General features: G+C 46.0%; 1 protein-coding gene across 4 annotated transcripts in view; it reads left to right on the forward strand.

Moving 5' to 3' along the window:
* LOC139264096 (uncharacterized) overlaps positions 1–21,371 on the forward strand; it is a 138,219-nt gene that overhangs the window by 41,584 nt on the left and 75,264 nt on the right. For all 4 annotated transcript variants that reach the window (XM_070880208.1, XM_070880188.1, XM_070880196.1 and 1 more), the window contains 2 exons: positions 6,110–6,194; positions 8,962–8,997. In XM_070880208.1, coding sequence (XP_070736309.1) covers positions 6,110–6,194; positions 8,962–8,997 — 121 coding nt within the window. The remainder of the gene's footprint in view (positions 1–6,109; positions 6,195–8,961; positions 8,998–21,371) is intronic.

A 21,371-nucleotide genomic window follows, 5' to 3' on the forward strand; every position in this document is an offset into this window, starting at 1 on the left:
CCTCTATCCACGCTAATATATTACCCCAACCTCGTCAAATTTTATCTTGTGCAGTAACCTTTTTATGTGGCACCTTGTCAAATGCTTTCTGGAAGTCCAAATATACCACATCCACTGGTTCCCCTTTATCCACCCTGTTTGTTACATCCTCAAAGAATTCTAGCAAATTTGTCGAACATGACTTCCCCTTCATAAATCATTACCTTTAATTCCTCTTGGTTCCCTAGAATTTCTGGGACATAGAAACATAGAAAATAGGTGCAGGAGTAGACCATTCGGCCCTTCGAGCCTGCAACACCATTCAATAAGATCATGGCTGATCATTCCCTCAGTACCCCTTTCCCGCTTTCTCTCCATATCCCTTGATCCCTTTAGCCGTAAGGGCCATATCTAACTCCCTCTTGAATATATCCAATAAACTGGCATCAACAACTCTCTGCGGCAGGGAATTCCACAGGTTAACAACTCTCTGAGTGAAGGAGTTTCTCCTCATCTCAGTCCTAAATGGCCTACCCCTTATCCTAAGACTGTGTTCCCTGGTTCTGGATTTCCCCAACGTCGGGAACATTCTTCCCGCATCTGACTTGTCCAATCCTGTCAGAATCTTATACATTTCTATGAGATCCCCTCTCATCCTTCTAAACTCCAGTGTATAAAGGCCCAGTTGATCCAGTCTCTGCTCATATGTCAGTCCAGCCATCCCTGGAATCAGTCTGGTGAACCTTCGCTGCACTCCCTCAACAGTAAGAACGTCCTTCCTCAGATTAAGAGACCAAAACTGAACAGAATATTCCAGGTGAGGTATCACCAAGGCCCTGTACAACTGCAGCAAGACCTCCCTGCTCCTATACTCAAATCCTCTCGCTCTGAAGGCCAATATGCCATTTGCCACCTTCACCGCCTGCTGTACCTGCATGTCAACTTCCAATGACTGATGTACCATGACATCCAGGTCTTGTTGCACCTCCCCTTTTCCTAATCTGTCACCATACAGATAATATTCTGCCTTCCTGTTTTTGCCACCTTGGGGGATAACCTCACATTTATCTACATTATACCACATCTGCCATGCATTTGCCCACTCACCTAACCCGTCCAAGTCACTCTGCAGCCTCTTAGCATCCTCCTCACAGCTCACACTACCACCCAGCTTAGTGTCATCTGCAAACTTGGAGATATTACATTCAATTCCTTCGTCTAAATCATTAATGTATATTGTAAATAGCTGGGGTCCCAGCACTGAACCTTGCGGTACCCCACTAGTCACTGTCTGCCTGCTACATGCCTCTCTAATTTCCTGTTTGATGCCGTCCCCTACACTACCACTAGTGATTGGAGGCCTATTGACAACTCCCACCAAAGTTTCTGCCTCTTGGTGCTCCCTAGCTCCACCAGACTGATGCGATATCTTGATTTTCTGAGCCAATATCCTTTCTCACTAATGCTCTGATTTCATCCTTTACTAACAACGTCACACCAGCCCCTCTTCCTTTTTGCCTGTCCTTCCTAAATATTGAATATCCTTGGATAGTTAGTTCCCAACCCTGGTCACTCTGCAACTGTGTCTCCGTAATTGTAATTGCAACTATATCGTATCCATTTATATCTATTTGCGTTGTTAATTCATTTGCCTTATTACAGATGCTTCGTGCATTCAGCTACAATGCTTTTAGATTTGCCTTTTTAACATTATTAGAGATGATAACATTATTTTGAACTATAGCCCTATTTGTCTCATCACTATTTTTTCTTACCTGGACCCTATTTATTAGTGCACTCTTTTTTGTTTGTATGCTCTATCCCTTCCTGACATAATCTGGTTATCGTTACCACAGTCACGTTCCTGCATTGCATCCTTTTTATTTCGCTTTAGCATTTTAGATTTCTCTCCATTGAGACCGTCCTCCTCCCCCTCTTTCCTCCCCCCCCCCCCCCCCCCGCCATTTAATTTAAAGCCCTGTCTACCTCCCTAGTTATTCGGTTCGCTAAAACTCTGGTCCCAGCATAGTTTAGGTGTAGTCAGTCTGTCCCCATGGAACAGCTCTCTTTCCCGAGTATTGGTGCCAGTGCCCCACGAATTGAAACCCACTTCTCCCACACCAACTTCTGAGCCACTCATTCATCTCCCTGATTCTATTGACCCAATGCCAATTTGCTCGTGGTTCTGCTTTTCAATTTCTCTAAATTTTCAATTTAGTCCCCAGCTGTTCAAACTCTCTCAGCAGAACCTCTTTCTTAGTCCTACCTATGTCATTGGTTCCTACATGTACCACGACAACTGGATCCTCCCCCTCCCATTCCAAGTTCTTCTCCAGCCCGCAGGAGATGAGCTTTACCCTGGCACCAGGTAGGCAACACAGCCTTCAAGACGCACGCTCTCGGCTGCAGAGAACCCTATCTATCCCCCTAACTGTACTGTCCCCTACTACAACCACCTGCCTCTTTACTCCCCCCACTTGAATTACTTTTTGCACCACGGTGCCTTGGTCAGTCTGCTCACCCACCCCGCAGTCTGTACACTTGTCCACAAGGGTTGCAAGAACCTCAAATCGATTGGACAAGTGCAGGGACTGAGGCTTCTGCAATATTACCTCCTGGATTCCCTTACCTGCTTCACTCACAGTCACACCCTCCTGTCCCTGACCACGTGTCAATTCTAAAGTATTTAATCTAGAGGGTGTGGCTGCCTCTGGGAGCAAAGGGTCCAGGTAACTTTCTCCCTGCAACGTCTGCAGCTCGGACTCCAGCTCCTCAACTCGGAGCCGAAGTTCGTCGAGCCGCAGACATTTACCGCAGCTCTAGTCACCCTGGACCAAATTGTCCAGAAGCTCCCACATATTGCAGTAGCAGCACATCTCCTGTTTTCCCATTATTTTATTTAATTAATTAGTTTTGTGTTAATCAAGTATTTACCCTATATAGTTTATTAAATTAACTAAACAGATTAGTTTTTAGTATTCCGTTATATGCTATATGTTAGTAAAAGAAAAACTTAGCCCACAATCACTACCAATCACTTACCTGCCTTACCTGTGATGTCACACAGCAGAGTTCTCCTCACCCGGAGCCGTGCGATCTGCTGGGAACAGATAAAAACCCAGGCCAATCAGGGGAAAAAAATCTGGGACAATTCCTCTCCGACCCAACCGGACAATCAAAACTAGTCCAGGTGATCACACTGGCCGTATGCTGTGGTTTGTTGTGGCTTTTATCCCCACTCTTCGGCCTTGGTCTGCTCTCACTCAGGTACGCCGCTGCTCTGCGGAATAAGTTAGAAAAACAAGGCAAAGCAACACCTCCCGCCCCCACTTCACCGAACTCTCCCACTTATCAAACTCTCTTTTCCCACTCTGAGCTGCTGCACTCCGTGGTACCATAGGGCTAATGAGTGAGGAACTTAAAGTAATTAAGATCAATAACATAGAAACATAGAAAATAGGTGCAGGAGTAGGCCATTCGGCCCTTCGAGCCTGCACCACCATTCAATAAAATCATGGCTGATCATTCACCTCAGAACCCTTTTCCTGCTTTCTCTCCATACCCCATGATCCCTTTAGCCGTAAGGGCCACATCTAACTCCCTCTTGAATATATCCAATGAACTGGTATCAACAACTCTCTGCGGAGGGAATTCCACAGTTAACAACTCTGAGTGAAGAAGTTTCTCGTCATTTCAGTCCCAAATGGCATACCCCTTATCCTTAGACTGTGTCCCCTGGTTCTGGACTTCCCCAACATCGGGAACATTCTTCCTGGATCTAACCTGTCCAGTCCGTCAGAATTTTATATGTTTCTATGAGATCCCCTCTCATCATCTAAACTCCAGTGAATACAGGCCCAGTTGATCCAGTCTCTCCTCATATGTCAGTCCTGCCATCCCAGGAATCAGTTGGTGAACCTTCGCTGCACTCCCTCAATAGCAAGAACGACCTTCCTCAGATTAGGAGACCAAAACTGAACACAATATTCCAGGTGAGCCCTCACCAAGGCCCTGTACAACTGCAGTAAGACCTCCCTGCTCCTATACTCAAATCCCCTAGCTATGAAGGCCAACATGCCATTTGCCTTCTTCACTGCCTGCTGTACCTGCATGACAACTTTCAATGACTGATGTACCATGACACCCAGGTCTCGTTGTACCTCCCCTTTTCCTAATCTGCTGCCATTCAAATAATCTACCTTTGTGTTTTTGCCCCCAAAGTGGATAACCTCACATTTATCCACATTATACTGCATCTGCCATGTATTTGCTCACTCGCCTAACCTGTCCAAGTCACCCTGCAGCCTCTTAGTGTCCTCCTCACAGCTCACAGCGCCACCCAGTTTAGTGTCATCTGCAAACTTGAAGATATTACACTCAATTTCTTCATCCAAATCATTGATGTATATTGTAAATAGAGGAGAAAGAACTTGAGAAACTAATGGGACTAAAAGTGAACAAATCCCCTGGACCTGATGCCCTACATCTACACCCTGCCCTCTTCTAAAAGAGGCAGCTGCAGTGATTGTGAATGAATTTGTTGCGATCTTCTAAAATTCCTAGATTCTAGAATGGTCCCAGCGGCACTTTCACACCTAGCTTTGTATCATCAATAAACTTGAACATTACACTTGGCCCCTTCAGCTAGCTGAGGCCCAAGCACTGATCCTTGTGGTACCCACTAGTTACAGCCTGCCAACCCGCAAATGTCCTGTTTGTTCATACTCTCTGTTTTCTGTCCATTAACCAATCCTCAATCCATGCTGATATATTGCCCCCAATCCCATGAGACCTAATTTTGTGTAATAACCTCTTGTATGGTAGCTTTATCGAATGCTTTTTGATAATCCAAATACACTACATCCACTAGTTCTACCCCTTATCTACCCTGCTTGTTACACCCTAAAAAAAACTCAACAGGTTTGTCAAACACGTTTTCCCTTTCATAAATTTGTGTTGATTCTGCTCAGTCATATGACTTTCTCGGTGCCCTGTTACCATGTCCCTAATAATAGATTCTAGCATATTCTGTGCTACTGATGTCGGGCTAAATGGCCTGTAGTTCCGTGTTTTTTTTCCTTTCTTGAATAGTGGGGCTATGTTTGCTGCCTTCCAATTTGCGGGGAGTATTCTAAAATCTCTGGAAGATCAAAACCAATGCATCCTCCATCTCTAGTCACCTCTTTTAAAACCTTAGGGTGTAGACCAGGAGATTTGTCAGCCTTTCGTCCCATTCATTTCTGCAGTACTATTTCTTTACTAATACTAATTTCTTTAGGTTCTTCATTCTCACTAGACACTTATTTCCCCACTATTTCTGGAATGTTTTTTGTGTCTTCCACTGTGAAGAGAGATCGAAAGTATTTGTTTAATGTCTTTGACATTTTCTTATTTCCCATTATAATTTCTTCTGTCGCCACCTGTAAGGCACCTGGGTTCCCCTTACCTGCCTAACTCAACATTTCATCCTCCTGTCCCTGACCACTAACCAGACCTGTACCACTACCTAACCTAAGTGGCGTGAATGCCTTCTGGATCAAAGTATCCCAAGTAACTCCTCCCTCCCCCCCCTCGCCCCCTTCCCAGTTGCCCTGCAATGTCTGTACCTCGGACTCCAGCTCAACAGCTCTGAGCTGGTGTTCCACGAGATGCAGACGCTTACTGCAGATGTGGTTGTCTGGAATTGCGATGCTCTGCACAAACTTCCACATGGTGCCGTTTACTTTTGCTAATCTCTTCCTTTTTACACACCTATAGAAGCTTTTACAATCTAAATTTTTGACAGACCGCAAGTGCTGGGTTTAGGCGCATGCACTTCGCATGCCTAAACCCGGAATTTGCGGGGACCCTACATGCGCAGCTTGTACCCACCCATAGGGCCGTGAATTCAGGCCCATGGTCTCTGCTTCAGTCACTAACTCTGGTGAATTCCACATTCTTGGGATGTGAATCAACTTGGAATGTCTTTTAAGATGTTGCTTATTGGTCATTTGACTTTTAAGTTAAGAGTATCATCAATGCATAATTTTAGTAAATGGTATTTTGTTAAATTGTGACCTCTAAGGATGGACTTTTAAAATGCATTTTCAGTGGATGTTTTTACCCAAGGTTTTCTCTTACTGATGTTTAGGAGAAGAGGCACAATTATTGAGGATATCACTAATGCAGCTGTTTAGAGGCAAAATGCTTGATACCTATGCAGATTATATTAACAGGTAGGCATCTTTGTGTGTGTGTGTTAAATATGCAAGGCTAATTGTGAGTACTTAATTGAGCTGCAATCCAAAATTGGTGGATCTTTACTGAAGTTTTTCATGTGTCTGAAGTGTGGTGCTATTTTCAATGAGTGAATGAACTTGAATAAACAAAATTTATTGTAGTTAAATATTGTTAGGCCTTGAAAATCCACAGCAGTGGAGGTGAACTCCCACTGCGAGTTCCAAACTCAGTCAGGATCCAGATATACCAAGTCCCGGCCTTGAGTTACATTTTCTGGGAAGGCCCTGTGAGGATTTCCAAAATTGGGAATTGCTGTTCAGCGGGACCCAGCTGAACAGTGGTATAGGTGCACCTGACCTTGCCAGGCATACATCACTGAAACTGGCAGAAGTGGTGTTGGCCTTTGGTCCCCCAAAATCAGACCTTGATCTGCCATGTTCTGAAAGGTGTCAACACACTCCCCACCTCCTTCCAGAGGTCGTCCATGTTTGAGGTCTGGAGCCGCGGGGGGAGGGAGGGAAAGAAAGAGAGAGTTTGCCACTGAGGCATCTTTCTACTGCCAAAGGCCCATTCCTGGTGCCCCTCCCTCTTTCTCGCTTACAACCTTTAGTGCAAAATCACCAATGCAATACAGCAGTAGGTGCAATCCTGATGGGAAAATCATTGCATTATGACTAAACTAAATACATTTCTTAACTACTTCCTCTCGAAATTTATGCAAACTCTGAACTATGGAGTAAGTCTTCCGAGATTCCGCTCCAGGCATTGAGACTCATTGGACATAAGCATCAGTTTTATTGGGCCCAAGTTTCCACAAGAAAAAAAACGGGCGCCCCTCCGAGCTGGGCGCCCGTTTTTCGCGTCTAAAACGGCGCCTAAAAAAATCCTTGGTATTCTCCACCGACTTACAGGTCCTGTGGCACTCGGCGCAGTCAGCACGAGCTGTGGGGGGGCGGAGCCAGGTCCCGGCGCTGAAAACAGTGCCGGGACCTCTGCACATGCGCGCTACAGTCGGCACGCAAGTGCAGTAGCTCCAGGCGTCGAACTGTGTGGGAGGGGCCCGAAGCACGCAGCCCCTAGCCCTGGCCCAATGGCCTCACTGGGGCTGCGTGAATGAGGCTCCTCCCACGGCCAGCTCCTGCTCCCCGCCCGACCAGACCCGACACCCGCTCCCCCCCCCCCCTGCCGACCAGACCCGACCCGACCCGACACCCGCTCCCCCCCCCCCCGCCCCGACCCGACACCCGCTCTTTCCCCCCCCCCCCCCCCCCCCCCCCCACGCCCCGACCCGACACCCGCTCTCTTCCCCCCCCCTGCCCCGGCCCGACACCCGCTCCCCCCCCCCCCCCCCCCCGCCCCGACCCGACACTCGCCCCCTGAGCCGACACCCGCTCCACCCCCCCGCCCCGACCCGACACCCGCTCTCCCCCCCCCCCCCCCCCCCGCCCTGACCCGACACCCGCTCTCTTTCCCCCCCCCCGCCCCGACCCGAGACCCGCTCCCCCCCCCCCGCCCTGACCCGACACCCGCTCTCTTTCCCCCCCCCCCCCCGCCCCGACCCGACACCCGCTCTCCCCCCCCCCCGACCCGACACCCGCTCTCCCCCCCCCCCCCCGCCCTGACCCGACACCCGCTCTCCCCCCCCCCCCGACCCGACACCCGCTCTCCCCCCCCACCCCCCCCCCCCGCCCCGACCCGACACCCGCTCTCCTCCTCCCCCCCCACCCCGCCCCGACCCGAGACCCACTCCCCCCCCCGACGCCCGCTCCCCCCCCCCCCCCCGACCCGACCCGACACCCGCTCCCCACCCCCCCCCGACCCGACACCCGCTCCTGTTCCCCGACCCCCCCCCTCTCTTTCCCCCCCTCTCTTTCCCCCCCCTCTCTTTCCCCCCCCCTCTCTTTCCTCCCTCCCTCCCTCTCTTTCCTCCCTCCCTCCCTCTCTTTCCTCCCTCCCTCCCTCTCTTTCCTCCCTCCCTCCCTCTCTTTCCTCCCTCCCTCCCTCTCTTTCCTCCCTCCCTCCCTCTCTTTCCTCCCTCCCTCCCTCTCTTTCCTCCCTCCCTCCCTCGCTCAGCTGCAGAATTCTCCCTGGCTGAAGCACTTTCACACAGGTAGGAAGATGGTTTATTTAATCTTTTCTTGGCTTATAAATGTTTATTCAGGTTGGATTTATTTGTATAATATTTGTAGAAGTATAAATAAGGATTTATTGTCAAATTTAATGAGTTCCCTTCCCCCCCACCTCGTTCTGGACGCCTAATTTGTAACCTGCGCCTGATTTTTTAATGTGTAGAACAGGTTTTTTCAGTTCTACAAAAATCTTCACTGGCGCCATTCTACTTTAGTTTGGAGTACATTTTCACTGTGGAAACTTTCAAATCAGGCGTCAGTGGCCGGACACGCCCCCTTTTGAAGAAAAAATTCTGTTCTAAACTAGAACTGTTCTACCTGACTAGAACTGCAGAAAAAAAATGTGGAGAATTGCGATTTCTAAAATAGTCCGTTCTCCACCAGTTGCTCCTAAAAAATCAGGCGCGAATCATGTGGAAACTTGGGCCCATTGACTGGGCAATCAGGAGCACTGCTAATCACACGGTTAATCGGACACACTGGTACCCGCACCCAATGTTTCAACTCTTGATCATGTCCAGCGATAGTCTCCTGAGAGTGAAGTCTCAGAAAAAGTACTTGGTGAAATTCTATTAGCTTTGAATTTTCTTTTGAAATACATTTATGTTTTTAAATGACTATCTTTATTATTCAGGGTGTGTACAAGAAATCTGAAGGACCTCTCAATGAGGTAAGAACAGAAGTTGATATCTCTGGGTTAATTAAAACATCTTTGGGGGTTAAAAGATGATGTAGACTTTCCTGATTTCTTCCTCATCGATCTTTCGGAATGTTCAGATTACTTTTGTCTTATATAATCAAAGGTTGGGAAAGATTTGCTCTGGCTGGTATCAATGTTCCAAAATGGCCCTTGGATAATTTTGCTCTGATTTTTACATAAGAATTAGGAGCAGGAGTAGACCATTTGACCCCTCAAGCCTGCTCCGCCATTCAATGAGATCATGGCTGATCTTCTACATCATCTCCACTTTTCCTGCACTATCCCCATATCCCTTATTCCCTTAATATCCAAAAATCTATCAATCTCTGTTTTGAATGTATTCAACAACTGAGCCTCCACTGCCCTCTGGGGTAGAGAATTCCAATATTCACCACCCTCTGAGTGAATAAAGTCTTCCTCATTTCAGTCCTAAATGGACGATCCCTTATTCTGAGACTGTGGACCCCGGTTCTCGACTCACCAGTCAGGGTAAACATCGTCCCTGCATCTACTCTGTCAAGCCCTGTAAGAATTTTGTATGTTTCAATTAGATCACCTCTCATTCTTCTAAACTCTAGAGAATATAGGCCTGGTCTACTTAATCTTTCCTCATAAGAATCAGGGGAACCTTTTGTTGCACTTTCTTTATGGCAAATATATTTTTCCTTAGATAAGGAGACCAAAACTGTACACAATACTCCAGGTATGGTCTCACCAGGGCCCTATATAATTAGAGTAAGATGTCTTTACTCTTACATTCAAATCCTCTTCTAATAAAGACCAATATACATTTGCTTTCCTAATTGCTTGCTGTACCTGTGGCCATCCCCATCCAAAACAGATACACCGCCTTGGGTACTGTTGGGGGGATGACTCATCAGGGGAGGGCAGCAGCAGCCAAGTTCATGGCACCGTGGGTGGCTCTGCTGCACAGGAAGGCAGGAAAAAGAGTGGGAGAGCTATAGTGATAGGGGACTCTATTGTAAGGGGAATAGATAGGCATCTCTGCGGCCGCAGTCGAGACTCCAGGATGGTATGTTGCCTCCCTGGTGCAAGGGTCAAGGATGTCTCGGAGCGGCTGCAGGACATTTTGGAGGGGGAGGGTGAACAGCCAGTTGTCGTGGTGAATATAGGTACCAACGATATAGGTTAAAAAATGGGGTGAGGTCCGACAAACTGCATTTCGGGACCTAGGAGTTAAATTAAAAAGTAAGACCTCAAAGGTAGTAATCTCAGGATTGCTACCAGTGCAACGCACTAGTCGGAGTGGAATGACAGGATAGCTAAGATGAATATGTGGCTTGAGGAGCGGTGCAGAAGGGAGGGATCCAAATTCCTGGGACATTGGAATCAGTTCTGGGGGTGATGGGACCAGTACAAACCGTATGGTCTGCACCTGGGCAGGACCGGAAACAATGTCCTAGGGGGAGTGTTTGCTAGTGCTGTTGGGGAGGGGTTAAATTAATATGGCAGGGGGATGGGAATCTATGCAGGGAGACAGGGGGAAGTAGAATGGGGGCAGAAGCAAAAGATAGAAAAAAGAAAAGTAAAAGTGGAGCGCAGAGAAACCTAAGGCAAAAATCAAAAAGGGCCACATTACAGCAAAATTCTAAAGGTGTTAAAAAGACAAGCCTGAAGGCTCTGTGCCTCAATGCGAGGAGTATTCGTAATAAGGTGGACGAATTAACTGCGCAGGCAGCAATGAATGAATATGATATAATTGGCATCACGGAGACATGGTTCCAGGGTAACCAAGGCTGGGAACTCAACATCCAGGGGTATTCAACATTCAGGAAGGATAGACAGAAAGGAAAAGGAGGTGGGGTAGTGTTGCTGGTTAAAGAGGAAATTAACGCAATAGTAAGAAAGGACATTAGCTTGGATGGTGTGGGATCTGTATGGGTGGAGCTGCGGAATACCAAAGGGCAGAAAACGCTAGTGGGAGTTGTGTACAGACCACCAAACAGTAGCAGTGAGGTTGGGGACAGCATCAAACAAGAAATTAGGGATGTGTGTAATAATGATACAGCAGTTATCATGGATGACTTTAATCTACATATAAATTGGGCTAACCATACTGGTAGCAATACGGTGGAGGAGGATTTCCTGGAGTGTATGAGGAACCAACTAGATGTCTGGCCATCTTAGACTGGGTGATGTGTAATGAGAAAGGACTAATTAGCAATCTTGTTGTGCGAGGCCCCTTGGGGAAGAGCGACTATAATATGGTAGAATTCTTTATTAAGATTGAGAGTGACACAGTTAATTCAGAGACTAGGGTCCTGAACTTAAGGAAAGCTAACTTCGATGGTATGAGACGTGAATTGACTCGAATAGACTGGCGAATGATACTTGAAAGTTGACGGTGGATAGGCAATGGCAAACATTTAAAGATCACATGGATGAACTTCAACAATTGTACCTCCCTATCTGGAGTAAAAATAAAACGGGGAAGGTGACTCAACCGTGGCTAACAAGGGAAATTAAGGATAGTGTTAAATCCAAGGAAGAGGCATATAAATTGGCCAGAAAAAGAAGCAAACCTGAGGACTGGGAGAAATTTAGAATACAGCAGAGGAGGACAAAGGATTTAATTAGGAGGGGGAAATAGAGTATGAGAGGAAGCTTGCTGGGAACATAAAAACTGACTGCAAAAGCTTCGATAGATATGTGAAGAGAAAAAGATTAGTGAAGACCAACGTAGGTCCCTTGCAATCAGATTCAGGTGAATTTATAATGGGGAACAAAGAAATGACACACCAGTTGAACAAATACTTTGGTTCTGTCTTCACCAAGGAAGACACAAATAACCTTCTGGAAATACTAGGGAACCGAGGGTCTAGAGAGAAGGAGTAACTGAAGGAAATCCTTATTAGGTGGGAAATTGTGTTGGGGAAATTGATGGGATAGAAGGCCGATAAATCTCTGGGGCCTGATAGTCTGCAGCCCAGAGTAATTAAGGAAGTGGCCCTTGAAATAGTGGATGTATTGGTGATCATTTTCCAACACTCTATCGACTCTGGCTCCGTTCCTATGGATTGGAGGGTAGCTAATGTAACACCACTTTTTTAAAAAGGAGGGATAGAGAAAACGGGTAATTATAGAACGGTTAGCCTGACATCAGTAGTGGGGAAAATGTTGGAATCAATTATTAAGGATGAAATAGCAGCGCATTTGGAAAGCAGTGACAGGATCGGTTCAAGTTAGCATGGATTTATGAAGGGGAAATCATGCTTGACAAATCTTCTGGAATTTTCTGAGGATGTAACTGGTAGAGTGGACAAGGGAGAAACATAGAAAATAGGTGCAGGAGTAGGCCATTCGACCCTTCAAGCCTCCACCGCCATTCAACAAGATCATGGCTGATCATTCACCTCAGTACCCCTTTCCTGCTTTCTCTCCATACCCCTTGAACCTTTTAGCCGTAAGGGCCATATCTAACTCGCTCTTGAATATATCCAATGAACTGGCATTAGCAACTTTCTGCGGTAGGAAATTCCACATGTTAACAACTCTGAGTGAAGAAGTTTCTCCTCATCTCAGTCCTAAATGGCTTACACCTTATCCTTAGACTACGTCTCCTGGTTCTGGACTTCCCCAACATCGGGAACATTCTTCCTGCATCTAACCTGTCCGGTCCCATCAGAATTTTATATGTTTCTATGAGATCCCCTCTCATCCTTCTAAACGCCAGTGAATACAGGCGCAGTCGATCCAGTCTCTCCTCATATGTCAGTCCTGCCATCTCGGGAATCAGTCTGGTGAACCTTTGTTGCACTCCCTCAATAGCAAGGACGTCCTTCCCCAGATTAGGAGACCAAAACTGAACACAATGTTCCAGGTGAGGCCTCACTAAGGCTCTGTACAACTGCAGTAAACCTCCCTGCTTCTATACTCAAATCCCCTAGCTATGAAGGCCAACATAGCATTTGCCACCTTCACCACCTGCTGTACCTGCATGCCACCTTTCAATGACTAATGTACCATGACACCCCCCCCTTTTTCCTAATCTGCTGCCATTCAGATAATATTCTGCCTTTGTGTTTTTGCCACCAAAGTGGATCACCTCACATTTATCCACATTATACTGCATCTGCCATGCGTTTGCCCACTCACCTAACCTGTCCAAGTCACCCTGTAGCCTTTTAGCATCCTCCTCACAGCTCACACCCAGCTTAGTGTAATCTGCAAACTTGGAGATATTGCACTCAATTCCCTCATCCAAATCATTAATGTATATTGTAAATAGCTGGGGTCCCAACACTGAGCCCTGCGGCACCCCACTAGTCACTGCCTGCCATTCTGAAAAGGACCCGTTTATCCCGACTCTCTGCTTTCTGTCTGCCAACCAATTCTTTATCCACGTCAAATTTGCGGATGACACTAAGTTGGGTGGCAGTGTGAGCTGCAAGGAGGATTCTATGAGGCTGCAGAGCGACTTGGACAGGTTAGGTGAGTGGGCAAATGCATGGCAGATGAAGTATAATGTGGATAAATGTGAGGTTATCCACTTTGGTGGTAAAAACAGAGAGACAGACTATTATCTGAATGGTGACAGATTAGGAAAAGGGCAGGTGCAAAGAGACCTGGGTGTCATGGAACATCAGTCATTGAAGGTTGGCATGCAGGTACAGCAGGCGGTTAAGAAAGCAAATGGCTGTTGGCCTTCATAGCGAGGGGATTTGAGTACAAGGGCAGGGAGGTGTTGCTACAATTGTACAGGGCCTTGGTGAGGCCACACCTGGAGTATTGTGTACAGTTTTGGTCTCCTAACCTGAGGAAGGACATTCTTGCTATTGAGGGAGTGCAGCGAAGGTTCACCAGACTGATTCCCGGGATGGCGGGACTGACCTATCAAGAAAGACTGGATCAACTGGGCTTGTATTCACTGGAGTTCAGAAGAATGAGAGGCGACCTCATAGAAACGTTTAAAATTCTGATGGGTTTAGACAGGTTAGATGCAGGAAGAATGTTCCCAATGTTGGGGAAGTCCAGAACCAGGGGACACAGTCTATGGATAAGGGGGAAGCCATTTAGGACCGAGATGAGGAGGAATTTCTTCACCCAGAGAGTGGTGAACCTGTGGAATTCTCTACCACAGAAAGTTGTTGAGGCCAATTCACTAAATATATTCAAAAAGGAGTTAGATGAAGTCCTTACTACTAGGGGAATCGAGGGGTATGGTGAGAAAGCAGGAATGGGGTACTGAAGTTGCATGTTCAGCCATGAACTCATTGAATGGCGGTGCAGGCTAGAAGGGCCGAATGGCCTACTCCTGCACCTATTTTCTATGTTTCTATGTTTCTAATACATTACCCCCAATACCATGTGCTTTAATTTTGCATACCAATCTTTTGTGTGGGAGCTTGTCAAAAGCCTTTTGAAAGTCCAAATGCACCACATCCACTGGTTCTCCCTTGTCCACTCTACTAGTTACATCCTCAAAAAATTCTAGAAGATTTGTCAAGCAGGGTGGACCAGTGGATGTGGTGTATTTGGACCTGCAGTCAGTAAAACACACCCTGGTGGTGTAAAACAAACAAACGCACAACCCTGGTCCATTTGAACAGGCCTCTAACGCGAAGTACCCACGACTAAAACACCCTTGCTTAGTTCGATAGGGCACTACCGAAACTATCCAACAGAATGTGCGTACGCTTATGATCTGTGCAGAAACCTCCCCACTAAACCCGTAAGGCTTGGTTGGGACACAAGACACCCCTTCATACTATGCGTTGGTCTTAAAGAATGCGTGGGCTGGGATAATGCTTACCAGTTACCCCTCTGGCTTATATGCAGCTTCTCCTGATGAGGTGTATCTTATTAATCTGTGGTATTCAAGTCCAGTCTCAAGGTCAGCTTCCCAGTTGAAGCAGCAAGGCTCTCTTTGCTCATAGATGGTGTTTCTTCTCTCCGTCCCAGACGGAGTGCTCGGTCTTTGAGTGCGTTGAACGAAGCAAGCAAGCGTAGAAGACGAGAGAGATGGCAGCCAAAACTGCCTCTCTTTTATACCTGCAAAAATGGTTCTTCTCGCGCCAAAGTTAGTCCTTCGCCTGAGGCAGTACAACTAAAAAGCAAATGAAACACCTTTTCCCGCCGGTGTCTTTGTCAACTGGCCTGTTCCTGCGGATAAGGCTCCAACAAGTCTGGGTGGCCTAAAAGGTTCCATTATGTCTTGAGCACCGACCAATCTTCCTGATGGGCTCCAATTACATGACAAAGGGCCTCCCCCCCCCCCCCCCCCCCATCAACCATCTTCCTGCGTTTCAGCCATTGATCCATCCCTGCCCACCTGATGTGTATTCCTGTGGAACAAGCTTCGACCTGTCCCAAGTCCTGCTGTTTGCTTCTCTGCAGTAACAGCAAAGTTAAAAGCAATGTCCAAAACTTAAAGTCCAAAAGTTTATGCTTTTGCTGTCGATGTTTTTGCCAAATCCTTACAACACAGAGCAAGGATGGAAACTGGCTCCTTCCTGGGCTGTGTGCTGAGGACTACAGCTGCACTCTGCTGTTGTACAGTGGGTGGATTTTACCCTGTTCCTCTGGTTTACTTGTATTGTCCCAGGGATTTGTCTATTCAAACAGAACTTGTCCTTGAGCCTACTTAATCTGTAGAACCATGGGGATTTATAGTGCAGAAGGAAGCCAATTGTCTCATCATAACAACTTGTAGGCCATTGAGTCCCTTGAGCATTTTCTGCCATTCAGTTATATCATGGCTGATCTGTACCTCAACTCATTTATGTATCTTTTTGCAAAACAAAACTGATAACATAGCCCTGCTCTCTTCCCCATAGTCTTGTGTCTCCCTCTCCTGGAAATACGTATCCGATTTTCCTTTTTTTTAAAAAAAATCCAATGGTCTCTATCTTAACCACACTCAAAATATTCATTAGTCCAACAATCCACTGCATTAAAAAATTCTCCTTACTCTTTTATTGGCGACTTTAATTTGATGACCTCTCATCACCTCGCATAGTCCTTCCCCATTCACTCTATCAAAAGTCGTGAGACTCCTTATTGAACACATTATGAAACCCAATGTACACTACTTCAATTGCATTCCCTTTTCTATCCAATTTGTCATTTCTTCTAAAAAATTTATATTAAGGTTTTGAAATAAAATTTGCCTTTAACAAATTCATGCTGGCTACTTTTGATTCACTCGTGCATTTCCAAATGATTATTAAAAGAGAACTTGCATTTATATAGTGCCTTTCATGCACGCCTGATGTTGCTAAGTGCTTCACAGCCAATTAAGTACTTTTGAAGTGTAGTCACTTTTGTAATGTAGGGAAACTCAGCAGCCAATTTGTGCACCGCAAGGCCCCACAACTAGTAATGAGATAAATGACCAAATAATCTTTTTTAGTGATGTTGGGTTCGGGATAAATATTGAATAATGTCATGTGATCATTTACATCCATCTGAGTGAGCAGATTTAACATTTCATCCGAAGAACGGCTCCTCCAACAATGCAGCAGAGCATGCTCCTATATCGCAAGAATATGAACCCTTCTCACTTGCATCAGCTCGACAGCCACGTGATGATCTTCCTAACCTTCCTCCCCTTAATCTGATCATTATGTGGGCTGAAAGGAATCCTGAGAATACCACCCATGAGATCTTGTGTTTTTCAATCCAGTGCCTAACTCTTTAACTCCCTCTGTAAGACCTCAAATGGAACTCCCAGCAATGCTGGAAATCTCAGCGGGTCAGGCAGCATCTGTGGTGAGAAAAACAGAGTTAATGACCCTTCGATTGAGCCAAGCTGTTACTTGACAAAGCGTGCTTGTCAGATGTGTTGGATGCAAGAGCCTTAAAGTTGATGGTGTGTTGTCACATCTATCTCCACAGTCCAGTCCCCAGGTGAAGTAAAACTGGGTTTCATAGACTTCCCCTTTCCAATTTTGCAAAGTTGCCACTTATAACAACTTGTACTTAAATAACACCTTTTTAATAAAGGAAAACATTGCCAGGTGCTTCGATGAGGATGGAATTGAGAGAGAAAGTTAGAATAGGTAGGCAAAAACTTGGTCAAAGAGTGTTTTTAAAAAGGCTTTCAAATGTGGAAATTAAGTAGAAAGATAGAAACATAGAAAATAGATGCAGGAGTAGGCCATTCAGCCCTTCGAGCCTGCACCACCATTCAATAAGATTATGGCTGATCATTCACCTCAGAACCTTTTTCCTGCTTTCTCTCCATACCCCTTGATCCCTTTAGCCGTAAAGGCCATATCTAACTCCCTCTTGAATATATCCAATGAACTGGCATCAACAACTCTCTGCGGCAGGGAATTCCACAGGTTAACAACTCTCTGAGTGAAGAAGTTTCACCTCATTTCAGTCCTAAATGGCCAAACCCTTATCCTAAGACTGCATGCCCTGGTTCTGGACTTCCCCAACATCGGGAACATTCTTCCCGCATATAACCTGTCCCGTCCCGTCAGAATCTTATACGTTTCTATGAGATCCCCTCTCATCCTTCTAAACTCCAGTGTATAAAGGCCCAGTTGATCCAGTCTCTCCTCATATGTCAGTCCAGCCATCCCTGGAATCAGTCTGGTGAATCTTCACTGCACTCCCTCAATAGCAAGAACGTCCTTCCTCAGATTAGGAGACCAAAACTGAACACAATATTCCAGGTGAGGCCTCACCAAGGCCCTGTACAATTGCAGTAAGACCTCCCTGCTCCTATACTCAAATCCCCTAGCTATGAAGGCCATGCCATTTGCTGCCTTCACCGCCTGCTGTACCTGCATGCCAACTTTCAATGACTGATGAACCATGACACCCAGGTCTTGTTGCACCTCCCCTTTTCCTAATCTGCCGCTATTCGGATAATATTCTGCCTTCGTGTTTTTGCCCCCAAAGTGGATAACCTCACATTTATCCACATTATACTGCATCTGCCATGCATTTGCCCACTCACCTAACCTGTTCAAATCACCCAGCATCCTCCTCACAGCTCACACCGCCACCCAGTTTAGTGTCATCTGCAAACTTCAAGATATTACACTCAATTCCTTCATCCAAATCATTGATGTATATTCTAAAGAGCTGGGGTCCCAGCACTGAGCCCTGCGGCACTCCACTAGTCACTGCCTGCCATTTTGAAAGGGACCCTTTATCCCGACTCTCTGCTTCCTGTCTGCCAACCAATTCTCTATCTACGCCAGTACATTACCCCCAATACCATGTGCTTTGATTTTGCACACCAATCTCTTATGTGGGACCTTGTCAAAGGCCTTTTGAAAGTCCAAATACACCACATCCACTGGTTCTCCCTTTTCCACTCTACTAGTTACATCCTCAAAAAATTCCAGAAGATTTGTCAAGCATGATTTCCCTTTCATAAATCCATGCTGACCTGGACCGATCCTGTCACTGCTTTCCAAATGCGCTGCTATTTCATCCTTAATAATTGATTCCAACATTTTCCCCACTATTGATGTCAGGCTAACCGGTCTATAATTACCTGTTTTCTCTCTCCCTTTTTTAAAAAGTAGTGTTTAAAAAGTGGTGTTACATTAGCTACTCTCCAGTCCATAGGAACTGATCCAGAGTCGATAGACTATTGGAAAATGATCACCAATGCATCCGCTAGGGCCACTTCCTTAAGTACTCTGGGATGCAGACAATCAGGCCCCGGGGATTTATCGGCCTTCAATCCCATCAATTTCCCCAATACAATTTCCCGCCTAATAAAGATATCCTTCAGTTCCTCCTTCTCACGAGACCCTTGGTCCCCTCGTGCATCCTGAAGGTTATTTGTGTCTTCCTTCGTGAAGACCGAACCAAAGTATTTGTTCAATTGATCTGCCATTTCTTTGTTCCCCATTATAAATTCACCTGAGTCCGACTGCAAGGGACCTACGTTTGTCTTCACTAATATTTTTCTCTTCACATATCTATAGAAGCTTTTGCAGTCAGTTTTTATGTTTCCAAAAAGTTTCCTCTCGTACTCTATTTTCCCCCTGATGGAAGTGTTTGGGATGGGAATTCTATAAGTAAGCCCAAGCTGGCCGAAGACTGTTATACGCAGTGGAGAAGAGGAAACGGGATGCACAGGAGATCAGCCAGAGGCTAGAGAAGGTTGTAAAATTAGGCTTGCTTAAGGCAATAGATTTGTAGATGGGGATGAAGATTTTAACTTTGTGATGGCCACAGAGACCTGGTATAGTCCATCGATGATTGAGCGATGAGTGTGCAGACCAGGATGTGGGCAGCAGTGGGTGATTCGGAGCTTATTCAGTGTGATTGTCTGGAGGCCGATAAGGAGGGGGTTTCAGTTGAGGTGTGGCAAAGACATACAGATAGGTTTCAATGGCAGTGAGAGTAAGGTAGGGTGGAGGTGGTGAGTTACAAAGTAAGCTGTCTTGGTGATGATTGGAATATGAGGTTTGTAGCTGTAGTCTGGGACATAGGAACAAGAGTAGGCCATTCAGCCCCTCGCCTGTTCTGCCATTCAACGAGAGATCATGGCTGATCTGTGTCTCAACTCTATTCACCTACCTTGGCTCCATATCTTTGCCTCTTGTCTAGCAAAAATCTATCAATCTCCGATTTAAAATTATTAATTGAGCTAGCATCTACTGCTCTTTGTGGCAGAGAGTGCCACACCTCTACCACCCATTGTGTAAAGAAGTGTTTCCTAAATTCTCTCCTGAATGGCCTGGCTCTATTTTTAAGGTTATGTCCCCTTGTCCTCGACTCTTTCTCCCCCCACCCCCCAGTGGAAAATGTTTCTATCTCTCTACCCTACAAATGATTTTCAAAATCCTAAAAGCCTGAATCAAATCACCCCTTAACCTTCTATATTCCTAGGAATACAAGCCTACTTTATGTAATCTCTTCCCATAATCCAAGGTCAATATATCCTTTCTGAGATGTGGTGCCCAGAACTATACACTGTGTATACACAATGATATGTGGTCAACCTTCACATCATTTATCCATTATCCATTCCATTATCCAGAATTAATTGACAAACTGCAGCAATGACTGTGTGTAACCTGTTATTACAATCAAACTGATAAAATAATAACTTGCCAAATATACTCTTGTTATAATAATGAAGTCAAACAACAAGATTATCTCTTTATAGCTGTAAATCACAGAGCTGCCACGTTTACAGAACAGAAATAATTCTCAACCACATTTTATTTATTCAGTGTGCTTGAGTAAGTTATTTAATAATCTTGTTCTTAGGATTTAGGCAACACTGGCAAGGTCATTATTTATTACTCGCCCTAGTTTCCCTTTGCTGAGCGCATTAAAAGTCAAACACATAGGCTGCGACTTCACCAACGGATGCGAGTTGGGTGTGGGCGGCATTGGTGGTGTGTGTGGAACATGCTCCCAGCTGCAGCTCGCCCTCTGACAACAATCTTCCGTGGCCAATTAACAGGAAGCCGGTCTGATGACGTCATCTGAAGACGTGTCATCAACTGCTTTTCTTAAAGGAACCATGGCCAACTTTTTTTTGACAGTTCTTCTGGTCCGTGTTCTACAGCATTGTGCTGCTACAAACACTGACAAACACTGCACAAAGTTGCACAGCTGCACCCAGGCTCTCACATGACTCCCTCCAAATGATTATGGAGGGAGTCACAGCACGCAGAGGTCCTCTTCACTTCCAATGGACGGAAGAGACCTCTCAGGAGACCAACGCAGCCTGGTGGCACAAACAGGGATGTCGTCAGAAGGAGCTGCCTGCAGTGGCGCAAATCTTTCAATGATCTCAGTAGATCATGAAACGTTACTGCAAAGCCACAATCCACCTCATTCTGCTGTGTCACTCATCACAATCTCCATCACTTGCCTTCCCTACCCTACTCCTTACTCACACCAGCTTACCTTGTACCTCCACCCATCCCTCTCTATCTACATTATCACTTTCCCATCTCACTTGCCGCACCTCACATTTTCATCCTGTTCCTATTCATACCACTAACAATATGCAATGGTCGGCACTTGGGTTTTAGCCAATATTCATGTAGAGTTTCTGCTAATGTTTTGTCAAACATGGAAATCTTTATGTTGAACACTTTGTGTTGTTGGACAGATTTTTGTGTACCTTTGGAAGTGGCTTAGTGAGTTGTAGACATAAGGGAACCCTGCACAATGGTGACAAGTGTGAAAGGAATGGCTTGAGCATTGCAGGGATGCTTTATGGTGCTGGTGTGGGGTGGTGCCAACCTTGCGCTTCATGTGGCAGCCAGAGTGTACAGTCTCAAGTGAAGTAAACGTGGCCATGGTGAGGCCGTCCCTGGCGTTCCAGACAGCACTGTGGTCGGGTGCTGATCCCCTGTGTACTACAGCATCAGGTGATTGCGGAGAAG

The sequence above is a fragment of the Pristiophorus japonicus genome, chromosome 1 (assembly GCF_044704955.1).
Source record: "Pristiophorus japonicus isolate sPriJap1 chromosome 1, sPriJap1.hap1, whole genome shotgun sequence".
Lineage (NCBI taxonomy): Eukaryota > Metazoa > Chordata > Chondrichthyes > Pristiophoridae > Pristiophorus > Pristiophorus japonicus.